Below are 10,746 nucleotides of genomic sequence, written 5' to 3'. Positions count from 1 at the left end.
ATTAGTACATGTTATACATAAAATACTACGACAAGGGGTACGCGCGAGTTATCTTAAAACGTTTTGGGAGCTGGATAGGGCTAAGAAAATTATGGGTTATGGCTATGGAGGTGATGGGTATGGTTCATGGGTATGCTCGTGAGGTCAATTTAGTGTTTGTCATCTCCGTTGTATCAACGTACCTTTCCTGCAATATTGAATCTCAATATTGATACGTGAGTACTCGTGAATTAATTTTTACATAATAATAGTGTATCCCTGACTAGTGCTCGAGTATTTAGGATTATGCATGCTTGTACTTTTGATATTGCCCTTAGTTAGGTTATGTTGAATCTCGAATTAGTTACACCTGCGATTGAGATAAGGTATAAGATATGCATGTCGTTGGAAAGCTAGCGAAAAATTAAGAACTTTTCATTTAGATGTCGAATGGATTCGATGAACGGATTAGAAGTTATAGTCAATTGAATTTTTGATATTATTATTAAAAATGATTATTTTCATCGTCGTTATTATCGTCGTTCTAGTTTTTATCAAATTATTATTATCATTATTATTATTATTATTATTATTATTATTATTATTATTATTATTATTATTATTATTATTATTATCAATAAAAAGTATTATCATTAAAAATTGTTATTTTTTATTATTATTACTATTGTTAAAGTTATAATTAACATTATTATTATTATTATTAATCATTAAAATAGTTATTAATAATATCATTATCATAACATTTATTATTATTAGTATTATAATATTAAGTAACACTTAATTATTATAACTACTATTATTATCATTAAAATGAACGCGATATGAAAGACGATTTAAAAGTTACTAACAAATCGATTAGGAAATAATGAGTATGGGTATCATGATGAAATTTAAAATATTGTATGACATTGATATGGATAAAATTATCGTTTTTCATTATTTTATCACTATTATTATTAAAAGTATTATTAATATTAAAAATATCATTTTTTACAAAAATTATTATTTTTAAGAGGAATATCATTGCTAATATAAAATTTCATTATTTTTATGAATTAGAACTATCATTTCATCATAACATCATTTTTAGTAAATATAAAAATTAATATTTTTATTAATAGGATAATAATCATTATTATTACAAAATAATACAACTTTTACTTATTATTATTACCAATGTTATTTTATCAAATAAATGTGTAATATAATTACCTTAATAAAACCTTTCGTAATATTTTTATGATATCAAATGAACTTTATAAATTTTATTACTTAAAATATATAAAAGTATATTTTAAAAAAATATATATTTATTAATAAAAGAATTATATTATTTACTCTAGTAAATCTTTTAAAATTATTTAAAAATATAAAACGACGATATTTAAACTATATAATAATCATGTATAAATTTTGGAAACCATTTTTGAGTCAAATTGACTTTTGTTGACTTTTGCATAGTAGTCTCGAGCATTAGGATTGTGGTACACTATGACCTGACTTAAATTTTTAGACAAAATTTGACCAACATATATATATATATATATATATATATATATATATATATATATATATATATATATATATATATATATATATATATATATATATATATATATAATTAATTTAGGTTCGTGAATCCGAGGCCAACCTTGCACTTGTTCAATGAAGTTATATGTATTTTTACTACGAAATACAGTATGGTGAGTTTCATTTGCCTTTTTACCCTTTATATTTTTGGGCTGAGAATACATGCGAAATTTTTATAAATGTTTTACGAAATAGACACAAGTAATCGAAACTACATTATATGGTTGAATGATCGAAGCCGAATATGCCACTTTTTGCTTGGTAGCCTAAGAATTAGGGAACATCACTAATTTTGAGAATTAGTGCACGCCTAATTGACGCGAATCCTAAAGATAGATCTATTGGGCCTAACGAACCCCATCCAAAGTACCGGATGCTTTAGTACTTCGATGTTTTTTTTATCATGTCCGAAGAATTTCCCGGAATGATAGGGGATATTCTTATATGCATCTTGTTAATGTCGGTTACCAGGTGTTCACCATATGAATGATTTTTGTCTCTATGCATGGGACGTATATTTATGAGAACTGGAAATGAAATTCTTGTGGTCTATTAAAATGATGAAAATGAATGATTATGATAAACTAATGAACTCACCAACCTTTTGGTTGACACTTTAAAGCATGTTTATTCTCAGGATTGAAAGAAATCTTTCGCTGTGCGTTTGCTCATTTTCAAGATATTACTTGGAGTCTTTCATGGCATATTTTGAAGAACGTTGCATTCGAGTCATTGAGTTCATCAAAGATTATTATTAAGTCAATTTATAGTTGGATAATGGATATTATGAAATGGTATGCATGCCTGTCAATTTTCGATGTAAAGAAAGTTTGTCTTTTAAAAACGAATGCAATGTTTGTAAAATGTATCATATAGAGGTCAAATACCTCGCGATGTAATCAACTATTGTGAATCGTTTATAATGTATATGAATGAGTCCTTTCATCGTTACACTCGAGCTCGAGCTCTGTAAATTCCAAACGAGCCGAGCACAAGCCTAGTCGAGCTCGGGCTCGACTCAACTCGTTTACACCCATATAAATGTTATATGCCCTGAGGAACAGAAGTAAATACAAAATATAATGGCGTTACCTGTTCTATCAAGAAAACAAAATTTTGTGATATCAATAAATATTAAAATCAGATCCGAAGTAGAAGCTTACAATATTTTTGAGAAGAAAATTCGGCGTGATAGTTATCAGTAAATTAAAGAGGTGGATCCCAATGGTAGTTGATGGATTGGTTTTTGTTTTTGTCTGTATAAGTTCTTGTTGTGGGTTATGGTTAACAGTTTGTTTTCTAAGTGATTGTTTATAGTTGATTTAGCGTTGAATAATACACAATATAGATAGTTTTTTCGTTTATTGTTTTTGCTTTTTAGGTACAAGCCTTAACCCGTTATCTTATATCTCTCGGTTTGTGGACGTTTTTTTATTAAACGTCTTCAGTTTATATAAGTTACCTTTTTTTGAAAAAAAAAATAACCTTAGAGTATTCCTCTAACGTTTTAATCATGTTAGTAAAATAATAATAATAATAATAATAATAATAATAATAATAATAATAATAATAATAATAATAATAATAATAATAATAATTTAAAAGTAAGTTCAAAAAGAATGAGATATATTGTGTTTTGGTTACTTGTAAATGTTCATTACTAAAAGTCAACGGTTTATTCAACTATCTGTGCTAAATAGCTAAAATTATCTTTTAACCATTCATCACCTATCTTTTTCTTTAATAATCTCATAAAATTATATTCATAACACTTATTAATGACAAAAAAAAAAAAAAAACAACAAATATATAAAAAAAATAGTAAAATTACCGTTCACTCTGAAGTGAATAGTTAGAACATCGTTACTATATCGTTAAACTTTTAAAAAAGGCCATCTTATAGTTTTATTCGAGTGAGTTTGAAAGCACATTTTAGAGCACAGGGTGTCCGCACCGTCCCTCCCCACCGTCGATCGAAAATTGACGCCGAACCGCCGTCCTCCGACACCGTACCACCGTCGGTCCTCCCGTCCATTTCCAATGTCGCGTCGTCGACGCTGTATAAATTCGACCGTTGCCTTTTTTGGTTTTTTTTTATGTTTTATTATTTGTGAGTTTTTTTTTTTTTTTTTTGTGGTTTTGTTTGCAGGTATTAAAGATGAAGAAGAAAGAAGCTGTAAAAATGAGGCGCATGTGGAGTGGGTGGAGTGGTCAAGTAGAGTTCAATAATTTTGGGCCTAAAAATATCTGTTTATGGGCTAAACTCTTTTAATTGAATTATTGTAATATTCTGTTTGTATTTTATTTAATTTAATACTGTTATCTAAGAAAATATATAATAAAAGGTATTAGAAAATAAAAAGAAAATGAAAATGGACACTGAAATTGACACTGTGGACACCAGCACCCAACAGCCAGTCAGTCAATCTCAGTGTCCAAAATGAACACTGAAAATGGACACTGAGAAGGACTACAGGCACATCGTGCTCTTATAAGAGGTTAAAAAAATATAAGTTACACTTTTAATGATCTTATTAAAAATTAGTTTCCAATTTCAGCTATAAGTTTTAGTTTCGACTAGTTCGATCAAACACACTCTAATGAAAATTGGTTTTACCCAAAACCTTTATACCTATAAGACCATTTATAACTCTGTTTGTGACGCCACATGCAAGTTGTGTATTTTTTGGCAAAAAAGTAGAATATGTCTGTGAAATAGCAAGGTCGGATTTTGACCTTTTCTAACCTTGTGTCGGATTTTTTGTGTCAGATTTTTTTGTCAGATTCATGAAAGGTACACCAGTTTTTGATTTAGTTTATTTCTTCTACATAAATAAAATAAAAAAATTACATTACATAAATATACCTAAAATAAAATACAATTCATTGAAATTCGACAATACATAAAATTTAAAGATTGAAAATGAAGTAAAAATATTGAAAATAGAGATTACGTAACAAACACTAATGCATAGTTCGAAATGTCGATGGAAGCTTCTAAATATGCTCAAAATATAACTCGAATTCTTGGAATATATGGCGTGGACTCGACATCAGACTCTTCATCTATTTCTTGAATAAGTTGAATGATACGCAGATCCTCTGAATAAGAATCGGAACCAAGTAAATACGATGTCATAATTATATTAATATTAAAATTAGAATGTATAAAAAAAGGATAGAAAATAGATGTTTTTTACATGTAAAAATGAGAAGTGTTAGAATAATTTAAATAGATAAAATAAAATTATAAAGTTAAAGAAAAGAGGTCAAACAGCCATAAATCCTTTTTTCTAACGAGTATAATTCATCCACCAATCAAAATTCGCCCCGTATCCTTGACACTAGGTAGATAGATAGATTCCTTTCTTGTTGTTAAGGGAGATCTTACTTAGCATCACATGTGACATTGATATATATATATATATATATATATATATATATATATATATATATATATATATATATATATATATATATATATATATATATATATATATATATATATATATATATATATATATATATATATATATATATATATATATTTTGTCAATTCCTCGACGGACGCCCTCATATCGTCACGTCTGACGCCTCGTTGTTAACAGCGTCAAAGGGCGTCAAAATTCGCCAGCTCGTCTGACGAAATCTTCGTGACTCCGGATTAAACATGGTCTAACCCATGAATTAAAAGCAAAAGAAACAACCGCCTAAGACCAAACTCAGATTACCAAAATCCTCGGAAAGCAACCAACAAAGAAGCCATTTTCACACGAAAAGACAACAAAATTCTAGTGCCATAAAAAACCCTAACAAACGGAAACGAGAAAAGAATGTGTCAATCTTGTGGTGGGTCAGTCTTTTGTTTGGCTGTCCATTGTACGTTTCTTCTGCTTTGCTGGTGATGTTAATCTATTTTGTACTTTGTATTTAATGAGTGATACCCATTTAAACAGGTTTGTTGGTTTTGCCCTTATTCAGTATTTTTTCATGTCCTTTTTCATATTTTCCCAAACTTCATTCATAAATTTCTAAACTTTTTATGTGGGTATAAAGTTTTATGTACAACCCATCTTTTTTTATGCATCATTTCTGTATTAAAATTCGTCTTTTTAATCCTTTTTTTCCTTTATACTGGAATATACTGAAGGGTTTATGCTTTATTTGCTGTAGATTTTGTGTTCCATAGATTATGAAACCTAACATGTGGTGACCATCCAATGTTGTTTTTTATAACGAGTGGACTAAAATTAGACAATACCCATTTTAGCAAGAAAAATGATTTTTGAGTTTTTCACCTCATTACTTTAATTTTTGTTCTCATTATTATAAATATATAAATATAAATATAAATCTCTAGTGAGATCCATTATTTTTCTTTGAGTTTGCTCCCCACTGTTGCTGTTTGTTTTGGTATTTAACATTAACAGGTAACACCAACCAATTGATATACAACAGGAACTCTTCCAATTTCCAAATATTGATTAAATTTGGAAACTTTGTGGGAAATTCATCATCTTTCCACTGAATGTGAAGTGGGATTTTGTATTAAAAAGCAGACAAAATTTTTCAGTGGGTGTTGTTTAGTATGTGCTTTCAACACTTAAGAAGGAATTAAGAGACAAGTTTTAGTGAAAGCACCAATCTTTTATCTTTATCCTGTTAAAGTACACACTATGTCTGTTGCTCTGATGTGGGTGGTTTCCCCTAATTCAGAGCTTTCTAATGGATTTGGATTCATGGAGACAATCAAGTTTTCAGATTCATTAAAAGCAAGAAACTTTTTGAGGAATAGCAAAATCCAGAATGTTGGTAAGAAGCACAAGTGTAAATCTTGCTATTCTTTTGGTGATTTGGGTATTATGGGTTCGAATAATGGGAGAAAAACCCATGTGATTTCGAAGGTGGTGGCTAACCCAAATGGTGAATTGGCTATTTCATCTGAGCAGTTAGTTTATGATGTCGTTTTAAAGCAAGCAGCTTTGGTTAAAGAGCAGATGAGAGCTAAGGATGAAGAAGAAGAAGATGTTGAGGTGAAACCAGATATTGTACTTCCTGGAACACTTGGTTTATTGAGTGAAGCTTATGATAGGTGTGGTGAAGTTTGTGCAGAATATGCCAAAACTTTTTATTTAGGTTGGATAACCCTTATCTTTTTTTATATATATATATATATATTTCTTGCAAAAAGTTTGAATCTTTTTACATATGCATTTTTATATTCATGTTATGAAGTTTACTTTAGTATACTGTTTACAGGAACACTGCTAATGACACCGGAGAGGCGAAAAGCGATCTGGGCGATTTACGGTGAGAATCTTCTTCCATTATGTTGATGAATCATGATATCATATTTATTTGATTACTGGGATATATCGATTTTTTTTTTTTTTTTTTTTACTTTTGTAGTTTTAGGATATAAGAACTTTATCATCAACTTGAATAATATCTTGTGTGTGGTGGTAATAACTCGGGGATTGGGGGGGTCCAATCTTGTTTGCCATTTGCGTATTGAAGATAAGAGATTGGTGTAGTAGAGTTTCTTTTTTTTGTGCTAAGTCTTAAATCATGTTTGTTACAAGTGAACATTTTTTTTTTAAATTTGTTTCTAGTCATTATCAAAAAACTGTTACTATTTTAGTCAATATTAAGTATGATACCAGTTCCACTAATTGGTAGTTAACAATAGCATTTGGTTCTCAACTTTTTGACTTTTGGGCATAACAATTCTGGCCAGGCCTAACTGTTTGTTTTCTTTTATTTAATTATTCTCGGTCAATAGTAATGCGGATTAACATGAATGATTTCAGTTATTTTTGGATAATGTGTTACAAACTTTTAACTACGTTATAAATTTTCTACTCGGATTCGTTTCCCTTGTTTGACCCCATATTTTGAAGAATACATATTTTTTTTTCTGGATTATTCATGATCTTGAACATACTTTCAGATATCTTTCATCCTTATTTGATGTCTTAATATAAATACGTAGTAATAAAGTGGGTTTGCTGATGTATACATTAAAAAGAGGAAAATGGTTTAAAAGTTTCATGTTTGACTTTTTATTGTGCGTGTGTTTGAAACAGTGTGGTGTAGGAGAACCGATGAACTTGTTGATGGGCCTAACGCATCGCATATAACACCCAAGGCTCTAGATAGATGGGATTCAAGACTAGAAGATCTTTTCAATGGTCGCCCATTTGACATGCTCGATGCTGCTTTATCAGATACCGTCTCCAAGTTCCCAGTTGACATCCAGGTCAAAGTCAACAAATTACTAAGTCTAATGAAAAGTATTTCACTTCAAGAATAATAAATAAGTTTATTTGACACAATTAGGTTTTTCAACCAACAAGTTTCTGACTTTTATTTATTTATTTATATATATATATATTGTTATTTGCAGCCATTTAAGGATATGATTGAAGGAATGAGGATGGACCTTAGAAAGTCAAGATACAAGACTTTTGACGAGCTTTACTTGTATTGTTATTACGTTGCTGGTACGGTTGGATTAATGAGTGTTCCGATAATGGGAATTGATCCAGGATCTAAAGCAACAACCGAAAGTGTATACAATGCTGCTTTGGCTTTGGGGATCGCTAATCAACTAACCAACATTCTTCGAGATGTGGGAGAAGAGTAAGTGTCCAAACTTTTTTTATAATCAATTATTCTATACTTACTATTCTATGAAATAGTAAACAAGGCTGTTAATTTTAAACCGCTACGTTTATCTATAGTATGCATTAATAAGCTGAATTATAAAACATTAACAAGATTATTTTTTTTGGACAGCAGTTAGTTGGGGATCACCTAGGGGGACTTAACCACCCACACGATCATCTCCCGCAATTGCTATACCCGCCCCCAACTGCGTGCCCAGGAGAAAACCCGCACCAATCCCATACGGGGCATGGACGGTAAAAACCCCCTTCCCCTTACACCCCAGCGCGATGTGGGAAATATGTCATGGGCAGTGGCGAAAACAAGAATTTTTTTCACCCGGGGCGAAATTTTTTTTAAAGCGTATCAATTTTTTTTTGGTAAAATATAGAGGTTTTGGGGAAAAATATGGTGATTTTTGAGCAAAATGTGGAGGTTTTTGGGCAAAATATGAAGGTTTTGGGGCAAAATACGGTGGTTTTGGGGCAAAAAAAAATTTCCACCGGGGGCAAAATCGAAAAACCCAAAATTTTTACACTAAAAATTGCAAATCGACTGGTGCCCCCCCTTGCCCCATGCTATTTCCGCCACTGGTCATGGGTGGTACTTCATGGCAGGGATGAAATTGTGTGGTTAATATGTAGCCAACAAGGGTCGAACTCCTAATCTCCCCTAAAGGAGGCAGGCCCACAACAATATTCAAATTCACAAAACTGAAAGAATTAATTCCTTCGTGGCCACAGAGGTTCACCCACGATGAATCCGGTTTGCTCGCAAAGCGAGTAGTCGCCCTGAGATTACTCACTCACAAAGCGAGTCAGATATCTAGGTATACCCAATAAAACAATGTTCAAAAATATTGTTTTTGATAGTTATAGCAAATACCACAAATAGTATGTGTTCTTATGACGATAAGTTTGACTTTATTGATAACAAACGTAATATATATACGATCACTTCGGCAATACTCAAGTGGCTATCGGGACTCTTAATGAAGTTGTAGGTCTTGGGTTCAATCCTTGGCAATGTCCTCTTGAGCCTAATTAGGGATTTACAGTGGAAGGTGCTTTATCTGGCATCAGGCTGACGCCTGTGTTCCCGATGTCCTAGGTTTACCTGCTATGGGGGAGCAATGTCCTCGTTAATAGGAGAGTTCCTCGTTACAAAAAAAATGTTATCCTATATACAAATTGTAGAAATTTTCAAGAAAATCTTGAACAAAAGTATTAAATTTTGTGTCAAGTACCACAAATAGTATATGTCTGCATACTAGAAACTTGAGTGTTCAGGTAAATAAGGCTAAATTTTAGATACTGTTAACAGAGCACATTAAAATATATAATTTTTGCAGCTAATTCTTCTGATGCGCTTGTTTTTGGTATAGTGCAAGAAGAGGAAGGGTGTATCTACCACAAGATGAACTCGCACGGGCTGGATTATCAGATGAGGACATATTTGCCGGGAAAGTAACTGATAAATGGAGAAACTTCATGAAAAAACAAATTATACGTGCGAGATCATTCTTCGATGAAGCACAAGAAGGCGTCACACAGCTAAGCTCAGCTAGTAGATGGCCAGTAAGTATCCTACAACTAGAACGAATATACTTCATTTAAAAGAAGAAGAAAAAAAGACGAACGTTAGTTGACATTTGAACTGGTGTGTTATTAGGTATGGGCATCGTTGTTATTGTATCGTCAGATATTGGATGAGATTGAAGCGAATGATTATAACAACTTCACTAAAAGAGCATATGTAAGTAAACCGAAGAAGCTAGTTTCTTTGCCGCTTGCTTACGCCAAGTCTCTTGTTCCTCCATCGAGAAGTGGAGTTCTTTCCAAGACGATTGACGTATAGATATAATATACTGTATGATATAATGAAATGACGATAGTCTTTATATACATACTCAAATTGTAGGGAATGGAAATGGTGAATGTCTGTAAATTTTTATGTTAACTGTTGTAATATGAATAATGGAGATTAATTATCATTATATCAGTTGTAGAATACCTAACTCGCACCTCTTGCTCGTAAGTTGGATTATTAGGTTAACGTATTGAAGACTGTCTCTAGCCTTTAACATTTCCGTTATCGCGTTTCTCTTTCTTTGATGATCACGTTCCGCCTAAAGATGAACATACTCAAAGTTAATGTGTCGAGTTTTATCGTGTCGAACTTTAGTAGTAAAATTTGGTACAAAACAAACATGTTTAACTTCTAAATCGTTTTTTTTAACGGTGATATCGACATCAAATGCTCTCATTTGTCACCCACACACGCGTTAGGAGGAAACCCAATTCTCGACAATGTTGGCAGTACCATCGAAGGTTGGGAAAAACCCCCATCAGAGACTTTCCCAAATCGCATTGATATTGGCAATACCATCAAATGTTGAAAACTCCCTGCTTGGAGTGAGAATTGAATCTGGGTTGATAGTACCACAACTTGAATCGCACCTGGGTTGAAAACTCCCTACTTTAATTTTAT

General features: G+C 31.5%; 1 protein-coding gene across 1 annotated transcript; it reads left to right on the top strand.

Annotated features, from left to right (window-relative positions):
* Window positions 1-5,619: 5,619 nt before the first annotated feature.
* LOC139901303 (phytoene synthase 2, chloroplastic) lies at window positions 5,620-10,283 on the top strand. Its single transcript, XM_071884031.1, has 6 exons — window positions 5,620-6,726; window positions 6,850-6,900; window positions 7,677-7,849; window positions 7,997-8,232; window positions 9,641-9,833; window positions 9,928-10,283. The coding sequence occupies exons 1-6, from the start codon at window positions 6,267-6,269 to the stop codon at window positions 10,111-10,113; spliced, it is 1,299 nt and encodes a 432-aa protein (XP_071740132.1). The 5' UTR covers window positions 5,620-6,266; the 3' UTR covers window positions 10,114-10,283.
* Window positions 10,284-10,746: the final 463 nt, after the last annotated feature.

This window comes from Rutidosis leptorrhynchoides, chromosome 3 (genome assembly GCF_046630445.1).
Source record: "Rutidosis leptorrhynchoides isolate AG116_Rl617_1_P2 chromosome 3, CSIRO_AGI_Rlap_v1, whole genome shotgun sequence".
In the NCBI taxonomy this organism is placed as follows: domain Eukaryota; kingdom Viridiplantae; phylum Streptophyta; class Magnoliopsida; order Asterales; family Asteraceae; genus Rutidosis; species Rutidosis leptorrhynchoides.
This window is presented reverse-complemented; position numbering and strand designations above follow the sequence as displayed.

Bases quoted from the DNA above. Each gene is read 5' to 3' on its own strand.
- LOC139901303 (XM_071884031.1), top strand. From the start codon at position 6,267: ATGTCTGTTGCTCTGATGTGGGTGGTTTCCCCTAATTCAGAGCTTTCT. The intron at 6,901-7,676 runs GTGAGAATCTTC...TGTTTGAAACAG, and splicing joins AGCGATCTGGGCGATTTACG to TGTGGTGTAGGAGAACCGAT. The intron at 7,850-7,996 runs GTCAAAGTCAAC...TGTTATTTGCAG, and splicing joins AGTTCCCAGTTGACATCCAG to CCATTTAAGGATATGATTGA.